This window comes from Dendropsophus ebraccatus, chromosome 8 (genome assembly GCF_027789765.1).
Source record: "Dendropsophus ebraccatus isolate aDenEbr1 chromosome 8, aDenEbr1.pat, whole genome shotgun sequence".
NCBI classification, from domain to species: Eukaryota; Metazoa; Chordata; class Amphibia; order Anura; family Hylidae; genus Dendropsophus; species Dendropsophus ebraccatus.
Window position 1 is genome coordinate 64,714,587 of NC_091461.1, and position 22,830 is coordinate 64,737,416.

Below are 22,830 nucleotides of genomic sequence, written 5' to 3' on the forward strand. Positions count from 1 at the left end.
ATGCTGTGACTCTAGCACTGGGGTTGGACAGAAGACCTTGAAAAACGTATCTCTTCCTTTCGTCCTTTGCTACAGAATACATTTGATTGCAATGCTCCTCAAAGCACGTGGTGGTCAAGTTTAGATACATTTTTATTTGAAGGTGGTGAAAGTTTCAGTCTTGTGTTGGAGTTTATAACCACAGCTTAAACAGGAAGAGAGTTACACCTATGGGAAGGAAAACCATCTGTTGTTTGTTAATCGTCTGTCTGCAATATGGTCATTAATGCATCCAATGAACAGGGCAGCCGGCCCGCAAATCAAACACCACTTGTCAATAGCAAATATACTTATTCAGAGTCATCTTGTCAGGTGCATTGACAAAATGTCATAAAAGCAAAGTAGCAGGCAAAAAGACCAATAAGATTGTTATGTACGCATGCGGCCAATCACGCAGCCATTGGTGACTAAATGAGATCATGGTTTCACTCACATGCTGTGGCCTCAATGATTGGCTGGTCTGATTGTTCACCCTAGCTGTTTGTTCAATTTTCAGATGTTTTGGGGACTTCTGTACTTAAAGTCTGGCTAAATATTTTAATAAAGTATTGTAATGATGGCAGGGGGTGCTCAGTGTCCCTCCGGTTCCCCCTGTCCCTTAGTGTCCCAGGCCCCTCTGCAGCAGCCACTGCACAGCCAGCTCTGGGAGTTCCAGCGGGTCGTGACATCACTATTTTATCCAGGAAGTGAAGCCTTGATGCAGTAGTAAGTGCAGGGGAAAAAAGCAATATGGGGGACATTTACTAACAAGTCTTATGTGTTCAACTATTCTAATGAGGATTGGTATATATTTTGGTCCAATATTTTGTTACTGATTTATTAAAATGTAGCACTGCCATAGTGAATGTATCAAAGTATAAAGGCGCAGAAAAAGGCACAAAAATGCAAAAATTGTGCAAGCATATTCACCTGGTCCTAACCAGACGTAGGCCTGCACCGTTTTGTGCGACTTTTTAAGAAGTCGCAAATGATAAATTGGGCGCTAATTCCAGATTATACTCAAATACTCAAAACAGGTAGATTAAAAAAAAGTCTAATACTGGTTCATAAATAGAACTTAGACCAAAAATGGGGGAAAAATCCCAGGGCTGTGGAGTCGGAGTCGTGGAGTCAGAGTCGTTTTGCGTTTTGATGAATTTTATAAGTTTTGCTCGTCAATATATTTTATGAGCAACATTCTAATAGGTCACTAGCCCTATTAAATAAGGGTGGTCGGGGAAAAGTTGTCGGCCACTATTTGGAAGCTTGTTTCGTAGATGGAATTTTCTGATGTGAGTGTTGCAGTAAGTTCAAAATATTCTTGTTTCTTGGCTGACCAAGACATATTTGCTTGTGGGAGTGGATGCCATCAGGGGAAAAGTTTTCCTCTGACTCGATCCGTTCTAGTTTTTTTTTTTTTTACTCATAGGAAGTTCAGGATGTACTGGTGATTTTGATCACTTGATTGTTTGTATTACTCCTAGTGGTAGGACTTGAAATTCGTGAGTGCTTGCAGGACCTGCCTGTTTTTTGGAGTCTTAAAGAGAACCTGTCAGGTGGGGCGGCCCCCCAAACCCACCCGACCTCCGCACGGGACCCGACATACTTACTCTCTCCTGCCAGTCCGGCACCAGTCCCATTGCAGAGATATGGCCCTTGGCTCATCTGCGTGCTCAATATGCAGATGAGATGAGTCTGATGACCATAGGAAATTACTGGAGCCATCATTTCCTATGGCCATCGGACTCATCTCAGCTCATCTACATATTGAGCATGCAGATGAGCTGACGGCCATATCTCCGCGGCAGTACCGGGTGCCGGACTCGCAGGAGAGGGTACATATGCCGGGTCCCGTCCTGGAGTGAGGTGTGTTTGGGGGGCTGCCCCACCTGACAGGTTCCCTTCAAAAGGAAACTATCAGCAGATGGACCCTACCTGAGGTGCTGGCAGCCCCCTAATACATTTTGGTACGTTTGTGCATAATGCTCTGCACAATCTCACGTCTCCTACTGTAATGAATTGTCAAAAAGGATTTGTGATTCAGCGTTTTTGCTGCACTCTGGTGGAAGGAGTGGTGAGGTGTGCCAATCTGCCAAAAGAGGTACTGATCTGCAATCACATAGAGTTTCTTAACCTGTGTTAGAGCTGTGGTCAATAAGTAAATCACCTGCCTAGAGACCTCCAGCAGGTCATCCCCTGATGAAAATGAAATATAATTTTTTTTTTCATTATCGTATAATTTTTTAAAGTGCAAAGAATTCCCTGTTAGGTCCAAATTAGTTTAGTCCGTTTATTACAATGATGAGAACAATACAAAAATATATAACTATTCATTTTTTTTTTCTTCCCATCATTATATTAAACTAATTTTAAAACTGATTTGGACCTTAATGCAATAATGAGGGGGAAAAAAAATATATAACTTTATACCATTTCCACCAGGGGATTCAAACTAAAGAAAGACTTGCTGGCATTTAGGCTTAGAGATTAAACTATCTGAGTGTATATCAGACATAAACTGCCTACAGAGAACTGATCTGCAATCTGAGACACTGGCTGACAGCTGAGTGAACAGGAGGCCGGGCAGCATTGTTTATTCATGAAGATTAGAGATAAGGAAGGAGTGGTGAGGTGTGCCAGAGTGCAGTAAAAATGCTAAGCCACAACTCCTCTTGGACTCTTCATTACTGTAGGAGACCTGAGATTGTGAATAATCCATCCCACAGACAAATTACCAAAAGGCAACATGTTTACAAGGGGGCTGCCAACTATAGCACACTGTCAGCACCTCAGATAGGCCACGGGTGCTGATAGATTCCTTTTAACCTTGGCTATAAAGTGATCCTGTGTCATTCAGTGCAGGAGATTCTCCACCTTGCACTTGATTAATATGTTACTATTTGGTTACAGACTGGTACAGTGAATGTTACAGAGTTAATACACAAACAAGGCTATTCATGCCCCTCATGAGACCACAGCACCAAGAGGCAGATATATTTAGACTGATCCCTGGGTGGAACCTAGGACGGGTCACGGGTAATGTCCTCTACACTGAAGTCTTCTGTAAGTCTAGTATCTTTATAACACAGAGTAACAAGTCACTGCCGCAATATTTTCTAGTTACATCACATAAAAAACTGGAGCTTGGTGAAAATATTTTGTGACAACTGCAAGGCTATACAGCAGTATAAGAACAAGGGCAATGTAACAGCAGAGAAAGTCCCAGTGTTTTCTTAATTTCTCTTCCTTAGATCCTAGGAGGCCAGATTTGCATACATCAGGTGGTCTGGCATTTATTATGAAATAATGACCACTGATGCCACTAAAACGGTACAATCTGGCAGCACAATTGTGCCACATGCTTTTAACTGTCCCATTTAGATGAATAGGATCAGTTCAAATATCCGTTTTCCTTTGGGCTTTGCTACTGCATCGGAGGGGAACTGAGCTGGATCCCTGTATTATGGGAAACTCAGCCGTAGGGTAGCTTCACATGTACCATATCGCAGCAAATTTTCTGCAGCAGATTTGACTTAATGAATGAACACGTTATCAAATCTGCACCATCAAATCTGCTGCAGATCCGCAGATTTGATATTCTGTTCATTCATTTAGTCAAATCTGCTGCGGATCCGCAGCAGAAAATCCACTGTGATATTTCGTATTGCAAGAAACATACTTTTGTATATGTCATTATATTTATTTCAGGTAGCCGTTAAACAAGACAATATTGCACAGTGCCATGACACTTTAAAGGGGTTATCCAGGCTTTGTAAACATGGCTGCTTTCTTCCAGAAATGGCACTGCATCTCCAGTTTGCTTGTGGTTTTGCTGCTCCGGTCTGTTAGACTGAATGGATATGAACTGCAATATCACACACAACCTGAGGACAAATGGTGGTGCTGGTTAAGCAAGAAAGTAGCTTTGCTTTTTCTAATCCTGAAATTGTTAACAATTGAATGAAATCTCCACTGATCCTAAAACGTGTTTACTGGGCATATTAGAGGGTATGACTGAATTGGCAATTCAAAAGAGACTGTATCAAGCTAGAAAGGTATTGCTGTTATCAGATACAACAACAACCCCCGCCAGTGTCAGAATTTCTAACTAAAATAAACAATATCATACGCCTTGAAAGGGGAGTATATGTTAAGCGTAAATGTGGTAAAAAAAAATTTGAAAGTATGGGGGGGGGGGGTGATATGGATACCCCAGGTCTACCTACCAGGATGCTTATAGACTTATGCCCCAATCGCATGCAGGTCTGGTTGAATTCCCTCCCATAGTAGATAGTAATGAAATAAAGATATCTAATTGAGTAGCTATATATTATATAAAATCATCCCACATGCTGTTACAATTATATATTTTATGATGTGTTGGGACGTGAGGAGAGCAATACTTTTGTGCCTTCTGTTTTTCTGAACGGTACCTATTTCTTATTAATAATAATAACACTTATTAAGTGTTGTTTGTTTTGTACCGTCAGTGGTGTAACAGGCAGACAAATTGTCTACATTTTGATTATGTTGTTAAGGGTGTGTTCACACATACAGGATCTGCAGCAGATTTGATGTCACAGATTGCAGATTCAAGGCAAATTTGCTGTAGATCTTGTACATGTGAACCCATTTTTAAAGTAAAAATGTTCTAGTAAAAATTATCTGATTTAATTAAAAAAAAATAAAATTAAATGGAAAATGGACTAGCTGTGCAGTTATCTATTATTCTTTTATATTACCACTGCTTAACTTGGGACAATTTCTGGGAAGAGATATAACTACCTAACGGCTAAACAGGACTAGTGGAAGCTCTGTACTACATTTTGATCATAAGGTGGGGTCTTTCTTTTTTTTTATATTACGGACATGCCTTATTTGAGGTTTATGCAGCTATTGGGTGGTTTCTCAGTGAATAATACTTCTTTGCACGGTTACATTAGTTATGCTTAAATTGCTGTTATTATTGAGCAGCTATTTGCTCTTCTAGACTGTGAGCTGTTTTGCTGTGTATCTGGGATACCAGAGGGAGGATGAAGCTGCCAGCCCATGATGTGCTTGTGTATAGGGATATACAGATAATTGGTATTTATACCATTTACTTTCACTTCTGTAGCTGCAGTTGTTGCACATGATGCAGGATACTGAAGCTCTGTCTTTGCAGTGAGCAGGTTGGGCTTATCCGATAGATAACCCTCCAGGTTCCTCTTCTGTAATATCAGTCATTCAGTCCAGTCCAGTGGTTGGTGGATAAAAGTCCCTGGTGTGCCTGGATGCGTAACATTTGGGAGATTGGTATAATGGGTGCGATTGGGGAGAGGAAGAAAGGCAGAAATATTCCCCAGTGCGTTTTTCCAGCTTGCTTTCCCATATTTGACTGCCGATATGCCTGGCCCCTGTGTGGGAGCTGCCGGCCTTCCACACCCTACAAGGACTTGGAACAGAGTAGACTCAAGTTCATTGTTATGACAAGTCTCCAACAAATGCTGCCTCTGCAATGGTGCTTCCTGCAGCTGCTGCGGAGGGTACATTAAAGCTGTTTCTCCCATTCTCTCGCTGTCTGACCCTCCCCTTGTGCTGCGGAGGAAATTGGCTGGGCACAGGGAGCGTTGGCATGGAGAGCAGATTGATTTCTAGAAGGGATTAAGACATGTTTTTGGTGGTTGTCCAAGGAGGTGGTAAATCCTGGATTCTCTGTTCATTCGTCAGTTTCTGCTGGGCTAAGGTCTTAAAGCCGCAGTCATCTTTCTTTGCCATTTAATTAATGAGTACTGTAGTTCTGGGATTTATCAGTCCTCTTCTCTAAGAGCAGCATAAAGCCTGAAAATAGAAATACATCAGCATAACACTAGGCTTGGCTATCATTGTATGTCTTGCTGACTGATGGCATGTGCACAGAATGAGACCTAGAATTTGAGAATTGTGAGTGGGAATAGTCATAAGATGGACAATTGGTCTAATCTGCAGTAGTAGTCATAAAAAATAGATTTCTCAGATTGAAGTGGAGATGTAAACTGGTTTCAGGAGATAAGATATTCCCAGTAAGATAATGCTTTGCCTTTCATGTCTAATAAGCGTCTCATGTCGCATTTACACAGACAGATTTATCTGACAGATTTTTGAAGCCAAAGTCAGGAATGGATTTGAAAAGAGGAGAAATCTCAGTCTTTCCTTTATGACCTAATCCCTGTTTATAGTCTGTTCCTGGCTTTGGCTTCAAAAATCTGTCAGATAAATATCTCTGTGTAAATGCTCTATTAGACATTGACCCATCAGAGGGTGTCAATCGGCCCAGATTTATCAATCCTTGTAAAACAAAAACTGGTCTACTCCCGAGTTCCCTAACTACTGTAGTAAGATGCTGCATATATTATACTCTCATGGGGAATCATTATTTTGGACATGACAACAAATAGGACCCAGTATTGCCCCATTGCTTGGTGGAAACTGTTAAAGTAGTCATGAGAGTTTCTATATGGGTTTACCAGTGAAGGAAGAAGAGCAACCAAGAAATGGCTAAATAGGACAAGACAATTCACTGGTGTCAAACTTGTGGCTCTCCTTTGCAGAACTATGATTCCCATCATGCCTGGATAGCTAAAGCTTTGTGTTTCCAGGCATGATGAGAGTTTTGTAACAGCTGGAATGCAATCTGCAGCACTGTGTAGAGATTAATGTCAATATTTGAAGTTCCTTCCCTCTTTAAAGAGCACAATCTAATATCCCTATGTCACACATAAGGAGCCATTTCATATGAGCATATTAGTATATTTTTTTAGAAAAGAAAACTCATACAGATGTTTTCCTTGGTCCTATTGGAATCCGGACCCCAGTGATCCAAGACAATAGTGCTAACCACCAAGCTGTACTGTATTTTTGTTCTATATGGAAATTCTGTTTATCAGCCAATGGAAAAATCATAAAGCACCTGACTTAGAGTAAAACATCTGTTTGTCAGCTGCCCATTTCAGGACACAAGGAACATACATATTTGCTCTATACTAAGCATACGACATAGACATTTTTATGAAACCAGAATCCTGATCCAGCATTTTCCTTGTGCCTGTGACATAAGTGTGTTACTGTAGGCAGCGGCAGGCTTTGTGCTCCAAGACTCCTGGCAAATTCCATAGCTAGATATTAAAATGACATGTGGACTTCTTTTAACTCATCTGGAAGTCTTGATAAAAATCGCCTTTATTTTGTAGGCCTTATATAATCTTCAAGGTAAATGGTTATTGGATGCATCTATTGAATATAGACATAACTGAGAAGTTATGGCTGGTTTTTATGTGTTACTATATCTGTTGGGCAGCCTTATGGTTACAGTTACGGGTTAAGCTCTACATTCCTTCACATGGATTTGAGTAGTTTACAACAGGAGAGTGTGATATGTTACTGCTGGGAAGTGCAAGGGGCCATAGAGATGGCAGCCTACAACAGCCTTAAAATATCAAGCACAACATAAACATGACTTCACAGTCTTTAAGCCCTTCCCTCTACATTGTACCTTATGTCCTCAGCACCACCTATGTGCCTTCTCTGCCGCCTCACCTGTCACATCATTAACCATGGTTGGAAACTCTCATATTTTTCATGACAGATGACAATCTGACTTCCTTTTTTAATGGCACTTAGTAAATATATTGATAGCCAATTGGCCCTGTTGTATTTCACTGCAAAGTACTACACAAAGTACTACACATATTAACCCTTTGCTGACATTTTCTGCTTCACGTCTATAGCTGCCTTGAAAAAGCGGTAAGCCTAAGGTCTGCAGCTCCAGAGTGAATGTAAACACACATATATGAAAATGTTTATATGAGATGAAGTAGTGATCAAGGGGGATGACATGTTGCTAGTCATCCTGTTAAAGATGAATGGCTGCTTGCATGGAATAATATATTGGATTTCTCTATACTGAACTAATGTAAAAAAAAAAACTGCAGGTGGCTGCTACAGGGGATATGTATTATATCACTGTATTAAAGTTTTACTCTCGTATTTTTTACTTTTTTTTTGCAGAAATCAACAGTCCAGGCAATTTTAAGAAACTTTGTAATTGGGTTTATTAGGCAAATATGCCATTATCTGCATTCAAAAAGACTTTCCCCAGGTCCCCCCTCCCTCCTCTCTCTTATTCACTGCTCATCATCAGGAAATCAGAGGTCAGAGAGGTCAGTGCTGACTTGAGAGGATAAAGCCTGGTGATGTAGCTGTACATTAACTCTTTGTTGTCTGGTTTTGGTGCCTCATCTCCCTCCACCCCTCCCCTCTACATAGAGAACAATGAAGACAGCGGTGAGAGCTTTAAACTGCTTTTTCATGATAAAAATGCATTTTTCAGCTAATGAACCCAATTTTAAAGTTTCTTAAAATCGACTGTACTATTGATTTCTGCAAAAAATAAATAAATTAAACGACAGTGACACTTTAACACACCTAGTGTGCCACTGCTTACTAGTGCCTCTCCATCTGGGCTGGTAGAGGGAGTCTCAATAGGGGGACACCTCTGTGAGGATCATATCCTGACCACCAACAACATGTATGGTTGTGCTTGATGCTTTAAGCCTTCTACATATATATATTGAACACTGCCTAAAGATGTATATGATAAATTAACATTGATTCTAACAGAGAAGCAATCACAGCTTAGCATTAATTTTTCATATTGCTCTGCTAAAATAAAACAAGGCAACAAGGGCAACAAGGAGAGCCTTACTAAAAGGATGTTCTTGCACACTGCAGTTTTGTGCCTGTTGTGTGATGCAGCTTTGAAGCCAAAACCTGGTGTGAAATATAAACAATTAGATAATATGAAAGCACCTGATTATTAGGATCAAACCCGGTTGTGGCTTCAAAGCTGCGTGACAAAACTTGGTCAAAACTGCGCTGCACCATACGAGTGCTTGATACAACTCTCCCTATGTTACAATGTCACAGGTCACAGGTTTTCTTCAGAATTTATGTCACAGGTTTTCTTCAGAATTATTTTGAGACTTATTTCCCAAAGAAATTTTGAAAAAGCTCCAGGAAGTAGACTAAAAAACACTTGATCCAATTTTGTCCGTTATTTTACTTTTAATCAAACATTTTGTCTTTTTACAGATGCTCTACAGTAAGAATGTGGTTTCTCTTTCAGCAGCTTTTCCCCTTGTTAGCTTAGTAAACACTTCCCTCCATAAATTAGGATTTTGTTTCTCTACTGCTTTAGAGTCCGCTCCTCATGGACCTCCATGACACTTCCCACGTTAATTCGTTTTCATGCTCTCCTCTTGCCAGTTACTAGGAAGCAGCCAAGTTTTAGTCATTTGAAGAATAGGGGTGTATTTAGATTTGCCTTGTAGAGCCAGCTTGTTTACAGAGCACGGTGCCGGATGTCATTGAAGCAAACAGTGCCTTCCTTTTAAGCCTGGTTATCATGAGAACCTGTTTTTCTTATTATTGGTTAGTCAAGTGATGGGGAAAAAGAGCTTGGTTCTCTGGGTTACTTGTTGTGGTACTGATCTGTATTAGTGCTATCTCTAGGACTACAGAAGTTTGGTTTCCAGATCTTGCAAAAAGTTTTGCTTGTTTGCATTATGGAAAACAGAGTATTTTGCTGCTAATAACTTATGTGCCTGTTGTTTACTGTTGTCTATGGAGAAGTGACTTCATAAAATAGATGTAATGTAATAAATATTGGTCAGCATTGACATTCCACTTACATCATAACCCTTTTTCAAGCAGCCACCTCTGAACTGAGCTACAACACAGAAGACCATTTGCATCAGAAACAGAAGAAAAACATCAAAGACCATAGAATGGTATATAATTATCCTATATACCATTATATGTTCATTTATTTAGTAAAAAAAAAAAAACCTTGAAGTGTTTGACTGTATCAAAAAATTTGACAACTCTATATAGCAGTTTTAATTGGAGTCTTTGACTAGAAATGGGATTAATCCCTGTTATACAATGCAGAAGCCTGTAAATATGGAATAAGTTTTACAATAAAACAGCAGCACACTGGAGAAAACCACCAAATAGATCACTGTATATGAAAACAATTGCTGTCTTGGAACATGAATAAAGAATAATAAAAATAAGAATAGAGAAATAAAAATTATTTTTCTCTGGATCTTCTCATCTGCCGTGCCTATATGAAAGTTTTACATCCTCAGCCTGCTGGGTTTGTGTTTTTCATTGTTCTCCATTATGACTTTTTAGTGATGGACCATGGCGCAGCTAATCAATGGATTTCCTCCATCAGAACACTGGTTAGGCAGGGATGATGCTGTAAAAGAGATACATTTAATTTCATGTTTTGATGCTTGAAACAAAACATTCACAGGCTGCAAACATTAATCGACCTGCACGACTTGCCTGGTCAGAAGCGCTGAAATATTAATTATTTAGGACGGCTCTAAGTGCCTGTTAAGCCAGAGGCAGAGCATAGTAAAAGGGAACAGAACAGACCACTTTGAGGAGCATTAAAAAGCAATTTTGCTAATTTTGACTAGATGTTTTTGGGAAGGTAATAGGATGTAAGATGATCTTGCTCACCTCATGGCTCTGGGGGATGGGTAGTTTTTCTTGACCGTTACCTTCCCCCTCCTACATTATGCAGACTGCAAAAATTTGCAATTAAACCAGGTATTCCATTGGACTAACTGGAAAACCTTTACACCTTGAAACGTCTGTCAGAGGTGGTATGGACTATTATATCTTCTATAGTTAGTTAATTTATTGCTTGCACAGTTTAATATTGATGTCATAGGTAATGAAAAGCCTGATGATAGCATTATACTGTGAAGAATTTATTACTATTTATTATACAAGAACCATTTATGAAGTAGTTGGTGTCACAGCTAAAGACTTTTTACTTCTCTAAAATGATGGTACATCACTGGGATATGCCGTCCTCACAGAGACTGTGAGGCTCTGACTTCCAGTGTCACTGCCAACGCTGTGCAGACCTCAACTCCTCAGGCGCGGCCAACTCCAAATGGATACGTAAGTACATAGCTTATAAAAAATTGATCAAAACAATAAAGAAGGATGCGGCACGGTGTGTTTCCTGAGGAAGAGGCCAGTTCAGCCTGGAAATACATGCTGTATCTTTGTTTTATTGTTTTAAAACTTTTTTATAAGCTATATGCTTACGCATCCATTTTGAGTTGGCTGCACTTGTTGAATCTGTTTTTTGAGGAATTGGGGTCTGCTTCCAGCTACTTGCAGGAAAGGCTGCGCATCAGTGTTTTTCACTTTACACGCTTGGAGAGTTGTGCCTCAGTCTTGCACAACTCCATGAGCTGAGCGATTAAACGCCCTTATTTGATCCAGCTCTGTTTTGATGATCCTGCACTAGAGATGAGCAAATCGCTTCATTTTATATGTGATCCGCTCGTCAAGCTGTTGGCCTTTTAGCACTGCTCTGCTTTCTACCACTTCTCCCAGGAAACTGGGAAAAGAGGGATCCAATCCTGGGAAACTTCTCCCAGTTAGTACCTGGGGTGGAGCGGAGGAGCGATGAAAGGCTGACGAGTGGAGCGCTGATCAAACAAAGCAGTTTGCTTTGTTTAGATGAGCGATTTGCTTATCTCTATCCTACACTATGGAGCGCTGTCTTCTCTTTACCTTCTAAGGGTATGTTCCGAGAATTGGTGCTGTGATCCCTTCATTCATAGGTCAGTGCAGAGAGCTCAGACCCCTTTTAATCATAAAGTGTTGATATATTCTAGTAACATGCTGTTTCTTAATGAGATACAAATACCCCTTTAATTTCTCTGAAGATACATTTCAACGGATGAGTAAAGACTTCTCAATAATAATAGGGCTTCACACTGTGAGTAACATTCTCCTGAAAAGTTGTAGTGGGGGCTGCTCACTTCTACATCTGTGTGTGGGTGCAGCCTCCGTTAATATATGTGGAGCGTGCAGTTGATGCTTTTACTGTGTATGTATTACCATTTCCAATATAAAAGTCCTAGTAGTTGAGATAAAGAGATTACTTTTATTCTGCTGCCCATCCATAGTTTACTGGATAGGACTATTTTTGCTTATTGAAAAATTGCACCTCCCTTCCGTCTCTCTTTACATGGGATTGAGATGGGAGGAGAACTAGCAGGGACTTTGCTCACCTAGGGTCACTATGTTAGGGTTCTATTAGATGGGGCGATGGGGGCCGCATAATAACAGTAAACGAGCGCCAATCTGCTAGATCGGCACTTGTTTACTGGGTCTATTACACAGCCCCATAATTGTTTAACAAGGGCTGCATGGACATCTTTACCGATGTCCTTTCAGCCCTTGCTTAAACTGTATACTTTACCTATCCACGCTCCAGGGCTTCTCCTGAAGCTGGAGCGCGCGGGACACAGGAGAAGCAGAGCGCAGGAGGAGCCCTGGAGCGTGGATAGGTAAAGTATTCTGTTTGCATATCGTCAGCCGCCGGCCACGCACTGCTATTACCACATAGCGATGCGCGGTTGGTGGCCGACAATTATAGGTCCAAACCTATATCAACGATCAGCCAATGACAACTATCATTGGCTGATCGTTGTCTTTATTACACGGAAAGGTAATTGGCCGGATAGGGCCCAATATTGTTCCCTGTAATAGTACCCTTACTGTAACAATGTTCAGAGCGAGAAGAAGAAGAAAATTTTAAAAACCTTTTGTCTAGTTCCATTGTTTGTCAGACCTGTTTCTTCACTCCACTCAGTGTTGCTGTGGGTTTCTGTTGCATATACAGCTATATACACCCAGCTTTTTTTGTAAATGCCCTATTCCACGGGCTGTCTAGAGGAGCAAACGAGCGCTCTCAGCGCTCGTTTGCTCCTTGTTCCCCGCTTGCTGCCGCCGCTATTCCATGCGGCAACAGTGAGCGGGTGAGTGCGGGAGGGGCGGCTGGGAGCTGTGGGGGGCTGCCCGGGTGATCGCTGATCGCCCGGGCAGCCCATAGGATACAGCAGCGTCTGCTGCCGATACTCCTATTCAACGGAGCGACGGCTGCAGATCATTGCTGTATCGCTTGTTTTTCAACATGTTGAAAAACAAGCGACTGCAACGATCAGCTGACATGAACGATGTCGGCTGATCGTTGCACTCTATTCCACGGGACGATTATGGTCCATATCGGCCGAATACAGACGATAATCGTTCCGTGGAATAGGGCCTTTAGACTGATGAACTGAACTGTGCTGGACTTTGCACATCCATAATACAAACCCTAATATTTAGCTGTGTGACTGCTCTGAAATTCACCTCTTGTAGACAAAACACCCTAGTTTCAAGAGAGTCTAATATAGTGTAGCCTTTTAGAACACTTCCTGCTGATCCCTGGGAAGTATACTAAATCCCAGAGATTTCCAGTGTAGGACTTTATTTGTACACTGAAAAGCGTAGCCTAAAAGCTCTAAAGGAGAAGTCCGGTAAAAATTTTTATTATAGTATTGTATTGCCCCCCAAATGTTGTACAAATCCCCAATATACACTTATTACGGGAAATGCTTATAAAGTGCTTTTTTCCCTGCCCTTACTACTGCATCAAGGCTTCACTTCCTGGACAAAATGGTGATGTCACAACCCAACTCTGCCATCATCCTCTCCAGCAGCAACAGCCTTCACAGCTCTGGGAGTCTGGTCGTGACATCATAATTTTATCCAGGAAGTGAAGCCTTGATGCAGTAGTAAGTGCAGGGAAAAATGCATTTATAAGCATTTCCCGTAATAAGTGTATATTGGTGATTTGTACAACATTTGGGGGCAATACAATACTGTCATTTTTTTGGCAGACCTCTCCTTTAATACTTGCTATATTGGCTATGTTAGCTGTGGAACATTTGACTTTTTTAGAAATCTTTTTGGGCCTTATTACATCTGTTATTTACACAGTATGATGTGTGTGTGTATATATATATATATATATATATATATATATATATATATATATATATATATATATATATATATATATATTCAGGAGTGTATTCCTTTCTCCTGTTTTTCCTTGGCAGAGCTGGTCCCACCTGGGCCTTTTGTATTGCACCTATCTGTGCATGTCATTGCTTGTGGCTCATTTAGTGTGAAAATAGAAGCCTTTTGGTGTACATTGAGGATCAGTACATTCGTCGTGCTGTCACTATACACAAGCTTAAAAACATTCTACACCTTTAAGGCCAAGTTCAGACAATGTAAACATAAGGGCAAAACATGGCCTTATTTGGATCAATATGGCCTGAAATAAAAAGCATGATCATTATTTCATATTTTTTATTTTGCCCTTATTGTTATGTGGTGTGAACTAGGCCTAAAGAAGGTATTAACCTGGCCATACACAAAAGATTGGTACTAATTAAAACAAAAAGTATACCCAGGGAGTAGGCTTGCACAGAGTAACTATTGATCTGCCATCCTTCATATTTTTGTATAATTTTTAAATAACAATATTGTCTATTTCATTCCAGTTCTGCTGCATATGTACATCTCATTACAATCTCTGAGTCAGGGGACTTCAGATCAGCCTTGACTTTCAGTGAAGATGTATAATATAGAAGATACTCCAGAATTGTTATATTCCGGGGAATGTGGTATTTACTAGGACAGGTCATAGCTGGCAAATTCATTTTACGCTCTTGACCAAAGGCCCTATTACACCAAGCAATTATTGGCTATATTTGCCCCTCCGCAGCTCCCTGTCCCCCCCCCCCCCCAATTCCTCTCTGCTATCTGTCGGTGCGTGTCATAGCACCAATAGCGAGAGGGAAATGAGGAGCAAGTGAGCACTGATCTGACAGGTTGGTGTGCTTGCTCTTGCTCTTATACATTGGCTCGTGTAATAGGGTCTTAAGAAAGTGATTGATAGAAGCCATCTTTTTCTGACTCCTGATGAAGAGATATGTGGTCTATTTGTCCAGTTATTGAATGCACCCTGAGCTGTGGCATCATCATTACAGAAGCTGTCTGCGGTATGTCCTGATACCAATGTAGCTGTATAAGTGACGTTTAGCTAATGTGTTCCACTTTAGCAGGGACATAATTGTTAGTAACAAGTGTAGAATAGCGTATCTGTTACTACAGGAATCTGCTATGGCAGCACACAAGGGAGTTTGCTGGACATGAGACTGAGACATGACACCAGCGTTATATGACTCTTAAATGTCGCTTCACGCCCTGCTCTGAAAATGTGTGGACAACCTTTTAGGCTCAGGCTGGTGTGGTGCTATACCGAGTATGGGGCAGCCTGTTTGGTTACCATGGTGACGCCTTGGTGGCAGCCCTTGCCGTCCTGACCTTGGGTAGTCACTCCAGCTCCTTTTACACTTACTGTATGACAGAACCCTGCTTTGTCTCTTTAGTCATGCCCAGTCTTTGCGTTTTGTTTTTAATTGTCCTTTGCACCGAATAGATAATGCTGTTAATATTGACCTTATAATATTCCTGATCTTGGTAAACAAGACACTTTGTGATAGACTTTACTTTATGGCAGTGATGTGAAACTTTTCCAGCACTTGTTTCCTTGTATTCTTTTAAAGTATCAGTCCACCTTACGTATCAAAACAGTACCAAAAAAGGCATTCTTGTTGCTCATACCAACCATCATGGGCTAGATATCTCTTATATATGGCAGTGATTTACTGTGCATTACAACATTTACTTTGTTGGCTTTGTTCCTTTTAGTCAGGAGCACTAAAAAAAAAAAAAAAAAAAAAGGTGTTTTCTATAGCCTTCAGTTGCCATTTTCTATCCTCTAGTAACTGGTTGGTTTTAATGAATGGGCTAATGTCAGTTCTGTGGTAGACGTTCCAGTGTTGGTGCGTGGTGGCGGTCTATGCTATTCTTTTAAGCTTTTTAGTTTTTCCTCCCAGTTAGTTTGTTATGCCCCATTTGCACCTATAAAGCGTCACCAGCCAATACACAAGTTAATCATTACCATCATTACCCAGATAAATAGCTTGTAAAGCGTTGTACCCCAGAGCTAAATACAGGTAACTGGCTCAGGATATTTTCAGGTGCATGATCCAACTTAGTCTAACCTTTTATCAGATCAGTAATTTTCTTTGTAACACTTTAATGAAGACTTTTGTTATGTATAAACGTATTTATCCTACACTTCAGCAGCAAATCACATTTTATTCTGGATGGTGCAGTTAGAACAGCAGTAGGTTCATTGTCCTCTTTGTCTGAGCTGCCTTGTGCTTAATTGTAGCTTGTAGCTGCCGGGATTGAAAAGCTTATTCCTAGCAATTTTCTGTGTTAACTAAACTCTTACACATAACAAACCTATATTTTTCAGCGGCGGAATGAATGCAAATTACCAATCTACTTTTTAGTTTTGTGTTACTTTGGTTGTTGTCAGCCTTTTCCACTTGTTGGTTCTCATCACTGAAGCAGGTGCTTGGGCAAAAGAGACAAAAATATTCTTATAGGAGCTATCCCAAACCTTAAAGGGATTTTCAGAATTTTTATAAAATTCACAAAAAGCAGGAAATGGGGAAAAAAAAAAAGTTATAACCTATAACCCCTAACTCCTCCTCCTGCATTTTTGTCCCCTGTAAAATGGTGAGCCAACTCTACCAGATTAAAGTATGGCTCAGTGCTTTCCATTATAGTTTGCAGCAACCTGTATTCGGGTGTACTCAAACTTTGCAATCGTGATATTTTTGTACTTGATATATTTAATTTGCCAGTTTACCAAACCTATTTTTTTCCCTCTTCATTTTAGACCACCAGAAGCTGGAGCGTGAGGCTCGCATTTGCCGACTTCTAAAACATCCCAATATTGGTAAGTTGTAGTCTTTTATTCACTTATATTTGTATTTAGTTTTGTGCCTCCCTCGCTGCAGACAAGCTCTGGTTACTGCTTTGAGGAGACGAGTAGGAGCTTCTGGTTGACAAGTTTGTGACGTGTGATGAAGAGGACTGATGTTCTAATAAATTAAATGTGCTCCATCAACCGCTGTATTGATTGCCACTTGGACTACAGCCAAAGCATTTCTGAAAACTTAAATAGATTTTTCATTTAACGTATAGGGAGTAAAAATGCCGAAGTCATATCATTTAAACACCAGCGATTCCTGTCATAGGGGACAATATAAGCTATTGCTTTAATGTCCAGAATTGGAGATGGAGAATATAAATGCAGCCTATCCATGTATTTTCCAGTTAGTCCTAGGGCTGCATCCATCTTCTCCAGCCAACTGAAGTAGAATGCTGGGTGTTTGTGGATAGAGATGTGTAAACTTTCAGTAAGTTCGGGTTCACAATCTCCCATTGCCGGTTATACATAGTATTCAATAAATACAGTTACAAGAAAAAGTAAGTAAACCTTTGAAATATTTTTCTGCTTCTGTTGTCCTGTCTCCAGTTGCGGACAGGATATTGGACCAGTGTTATTCAATGGCCCCGTTCACATGTCCGTACGTATGTACAGGGCCGCGATCAGTGCTGCTGCTGCAAAAAAGGACCTGTTGTAATGCAGACCGTAATTTGCGGCACAAATTGCTATGCTAATGATGTGCCAATGTAGTGAAGCACAGAGCACTACAGATGCAGATTCGTAGTGCGGCCTTGGTCCGCAGGCTTCACTACGGTCATGTGAATGTAGCCTTAGAGATGAGTGAACCCCATGCACGCCTGGGTTCATCCAAACCCCTCATGCAGCCATTGATTACCAGTGGGATGAAACCCTAAGGAGTCCTGCAAGACATGAAATACAGCCTATGGCTACATCCATGTTTTCCAGGCAGCCTTAGGGCTGCATCTGACTTTTTAAGCCACTGGTAATCAAATGCTGCATGCTCTGGTTCAGAAGAACCTGGGCATACCTGAGGTTCGCTTATCTTTAGTCCCTATATGACAATATTTAGGCCCGAGCTTTTTTGTGCAGTCTTATTTTTACTCCACATAATTTGTGGTGTTCCAAAACATTCTACCCTTAGGGTAATTTCACACGTATAGGATGACAGCAGATTTCACGAACTGCGCTGAAATCCTCTGTGTTGTGTCATTCTGTGTGGGGTTACATACTCGCAGCAGATTTTTCATTTTGCTGCGAGAATGTAAAGCCCCGCCCCCTTAACCCATGGCTGCTCGGTGAGTACTTTTCCTGTCCGTGCTCTGGCCTGCTTCTGTGGCTCCCTGACTTCCCGCTCTGCCAATAAGTGGTTACGGCGAGACAGCGCACTGAGTGGTCCATTGCTTCAAGTTGCAGAGATTTGGTAGTGAATAGAACAATGACTCACAAGTAAATTAAAGGGGTACTCCAGCGCTGATAAAAAAAAAAAAAAAAAAAAAACAATCAATCATAAACATAGTTTTCACATTTACCATCCCTCCTGAGTCTGTCTCCGTTTGAATTTCCCGCTTTTTGCAGGTCCTTGAAGCTCCAGTTGGTGTTTTAATTTTTCCTTTACTTCATGGTTTCAGCTTTCCCTTGATGCACTTTGTCTCCTGTGATGTCTAACTAACTCTGTAAGGCTGGGTTCACACTATGTATATTTGAGGCTGTATTTGGTCCTCATGTCAGGTCCTCATAGCAACCAAAACCAGGAGTGGATTGAAAACACAGAAAGGCTCTGTCCACACAATGTTGAAATTGAGTGGATGGCCGCCATAAAACGGTAAATAACTTACATTATTTCAATACAACAGCCGTTGTTTTAAGATAACAGCAAATATTTGCCATTAAATGACGGCCATCCACTCAATTACAATATTATGTGAACATAGCCTTTCTGTGTTTTCAATCCACTCCTTGTTTTGGTTGCTATACAGCCTCAAACATACAGCCTCAAATATACGTAGTGTGAACATAGCCTAAAACTGTTAGATGGCTTACAGCCTTTGTTATCTGGCAAAGGGAGGCTGGCTTAACAGGGTTTAGACCCGCCTCCCTCTTAATTATGTCATTGTCACAAAATGGCTTCCACAGAGCAGCCTGGGGTCAACAGTTATTAGGTAAGAATGAGTTTACTTCACTTCCTGGTGGGGAATTGAGGGGAGATAGTGAAGGGGGGCAGATAGGTGACTGAAGTATATTACAAAGTTATATAACTTTGTAATGTGTTTCAATTACTGGAAAAAAAAGCTTTTCACTGGAGTACCCCTTTAAATATGGAATTATAAGATTACTTGCATCTTAGCATGACCAAGTTACAGTCCTGACATATAAACCATATTGAGATGTGTGAGAGCATCTGGAGAGGGTTGTCCACAAAAGACATTGCAGACATATGGATTGGAAGAATCAATGGGGTAGAATTCCTCCTTAAAGAGTCACTGTCGTATTTTTTTTTTTTTTTTTTGCAGAAATCAATAGTCCAGGCGATTTTAAGAAACTTTGTAATTGGGTTTATTAGCCAAATCTGCCATTATCTGCATGTAAAAAGCCTTTTCCCAGGTCCCCCCCTCCTTCCTCTTTTTCATCCACTCTGAAAAATCTGAAAATTGTGACTTGTTGCAGGAGTCGTCCCCTGTCTGCTCTAGGGAGAGGGGAGGGGGGAGGAGGAAGGAGGGAGTTAGCCGGCAGCAGAAAGCAGATAACAGAGGATTACAGGCATGGAGCTGGGTGACAGCTGTAATCTGAGCTCAGACAGGTCACTGGTGATGGTCACAAGAGATATCCCTTGAGGGATTTGTAGATTAACTCTTTGTTGTCCTGTTTTGGTCTTTTCTTTAGCTCTCTCCATAGGAGAACAATGAAGACGGGGGAGAGCTTCAAAATGCATTTTTCGGATAATAAACCCAATTACAAAGTTTCTTAAAATCGCCTGGACTATTGATTTCTGCAAAAAAAAATTTCACGACAGTGACACTTTAACATTGTGAATATCTTATTTGCAGCTTTAGGAAATATTTTTTGGTGGGTATTGCTGCTAAAGAGGGATCTACAGGTTAGATACCAGTGTTCACATCTTTTCCCTGCTCCATCAATGTTTACTGAGTTGAATGATTAGTATATACTAGTGTTTGGTAGACCCTACTTCATAGTGGGATCTTTCTGATTCTGAATGGAACCTCCAATGTAATAGAAGAAGCTTACTCCGTCCTCTTCTATTGTTGAAGGTGCGATTTTCATGGAAGCTTTTTGGAAAGCTGGACTGCAGCCTGGTTATGCAACAGCATTGAATTAATGTACACATGTTTTCACAACCTGGTAGGCTTTCCATTCGGGATTCTTTAACCCCCCTGGGCGCTGTAATGGCGTTTATATTGGTTCACTCAGATTTCCGAGAAACAAATGTAACTGAATAGATTTTTCACACTTTGACAGCAGGAGACAGTCCTACTGTCGTAGGAGGAGGGGGAAAAGCTCTGCAACAAACATATTTCTCTGCTAGTGGTGCATTGCTGTAAGCACAGAGACAGCGTTCCTTTATAATAGTATGTGAAATGCATAGTGCAGCCACAGAAGCTCAGGCCTTATCTGTACATTGGCTCTTCAGGGTGGGGGAGCAGCCAGCACTCCCTGGCAGAACATGAGCGAGGGCTTGAAATGGTTTGTGTTTGTTTGTACATTCGGCTATGAAATATGGATCATCTGGTGGGGACAGAAGGCATGTGGTATGCTAGCTTTGGCATGACATTTTCCAATCCTGTCCTTGAGGGTGGGTAATATTTGTGGGATACTAATGCTTTCTGCCAAAATGTTTTCTATTGGCTTTCATGCTGATTGCTTGGATCGCAGACTCAGACGAGACAAGATGCTGTTATATTATGAGTTTATCTTGCTGAGCGTTGGCAACACTCTCAGAATGCTTTTAATCCCTTTAGGGATGACGCATAGCTGGTTTCACAGGAAGAGGGGGCCCTTTAAGTTCCATTTATTTAATGCACTGAGAGTTTTATTGGTTAGTATAGAGAGGGATGAATGATGCAGCTGGTATGAATAGTTGGCTATTTGGAACAAGCTGGCACAGGCTTCCTGTTATATCAAATAATGTAAATGACATTTTACAGGACACTACCCCTGTATACATTTGTTACCAGATGAGTGCATTAAATATTTTTGTAGGTGTAATGGTCAGGGGTGCACCCTAAAATGCTTTAGTCACATTTTTACTTCTACATAGATTGTAATGTAAAGCACATTGATTTACTGTGACAAATTGTTTGCTTTGAAAATTATTTTCTTGTCACTAGAGAAGTAGTGCACATAGATTAGGTTCATATCTGTGTCAGACATTATTCATTGCCTCCATGACAGATTCTCTTCAGTACAAAAAATGGGGTTTGGATGGTCCATTGCACAACAGGCATGAAAGGATCTTATTGACTTGCATTGTGTCCATGTCTGTGTTTTTTTGAATAGACAAGAAAAAAAAATCACTTTGCAGCCTTTTCCTTTTGTCTGGTCAGATCCTGCAAAATAAACACTTATTTTATGTGCCTATTAAAATATTAATTTATTTAATTAATTATATAACTATTTGTGTGTGTGTATGTATATGTATATATATATATATATATATATATATATATATATATATATATATATATATATATAATTTGTGTGTGTATAATTAAGCTAGTATCTCCATATTTAGGTATTCCTTTCTATCTAAAAATTCCTAGAATCCTTCCCTTCAGTAGGGTCATGTGATCTCTGGTGACCCCTTGGAAAAGAGATGTGTTTTTTTTTGTCTCATGGGGTTAGCTGATAATCTGGTTACATCCAGGCCGGCTGCCTGTGATGGTCATATTGAATAGATAAAAAATTTTGTGCCAAATTGCATGTAAATGCAAATATGGCAAAAGAGGGCAGCTTCACCAGCAACCGAAGTAATAAGAAATCACAGGATATTTAACACTTTTTACATACGTTACATTAGTATTAACTCTTTGATGCTTGCTGCCATTATTACTACAGTAACCTCTAATTTTACCACTCGGGATCCTGCACGTACGTGGAGCACTATGATTGGCTCAGACAGCTGTCACAATGATACCTACATATTTTTTGTACTCAGCTGTCACAACAGTTATTACAGATGTCACATTAATACTCTGTGCAACAGACAGTATAATTCACATTCCGGAGTAAAACACACGCCTTTTGTCTTCGGTGCTGTGTGTCAGTGTAATTATTTCCTGACTCCGTTACTTAGCGGAATATCCTCCCACCAATATTTAAATCAAGTTTGGTGCAGTGGATTGTTCATCGTACATGTCATCTATTGCATACACTGTTACATGTCAGGACCCTACTTGGCTATTTTAAGCTTATGTAAATGACTGAAAATAAAACTCCAATTAAAAACTCCCCTAAGAATGTAAAGTCATTGGCAATGCGTACAATTGACCAAAATTCAATGCTGCCTATAGAAGTCTATGAAGAAGCTGTTAGTATGGATTGGCTTTGAGGTTGACATGTCAATTCTGTGAGCGGAGAGTGGGAGAAGTGGAGGCATGCGAGCCGTCCCATTGAAACATACAGCAAGTGGGATTCTGCCAATTTTACTTTGTGTGAACTGGCCCAAACAGAGCACAGGAGTGATGCGGTTTCTGGAAGAAAGCAGCCATGTTTTTCTAAGCCTAGATAACCCCTTGAGGGTAAGTGCGCTGGAGCAACATGCGCTAAATTTTGTAATTGTGTAAATGTGTTAGCTTTTTTTGGGGGGGGGGGGGGGGGGGTGCTGAGCTTAGCTGTGTTTAAAGTAACACACAGTTTTGTGGTGGAAAACTGGTGTATATGAATAATACATTCCCCCAATCGTTTTAAGAAAAAAGAATGGTGTGCCACTGTACACCTATGATTGTGTTCTTAGCCAAGGGATAGGCATCCTATTTTTACAGATGTGGTGTTAGCACATCAAACCATATTAT

General features: G+C 40.5%; 1 protein-coding gene across 13 annotated transcripts in view; it reads left to right on the forward strand.

The window, feature by feature from the left end:
* The window catches only part of CAMK2G (calcium/calmodulin dependent protein kinase II gamma), a 198,501-nt gene that overhangs the window by 74,192 nt on the left and 101,479 nt on the right, over positions 1-22,830 (forward strand). For all 13 annotated transcript variants that reach the window (XM_069980597.1, XM_069980584.1, XM_069980586.1 and 10 more), the window contains exon 3: positions 16,730-16,789. In XM_069980597.1, coding sequence (XP_069836698.1) covers positions 16,730-16,789 — 60 coding nt within the window. The remainder of the gene's footprint in view (positions 1-16,729; positions 16,790-22,830) is intronic.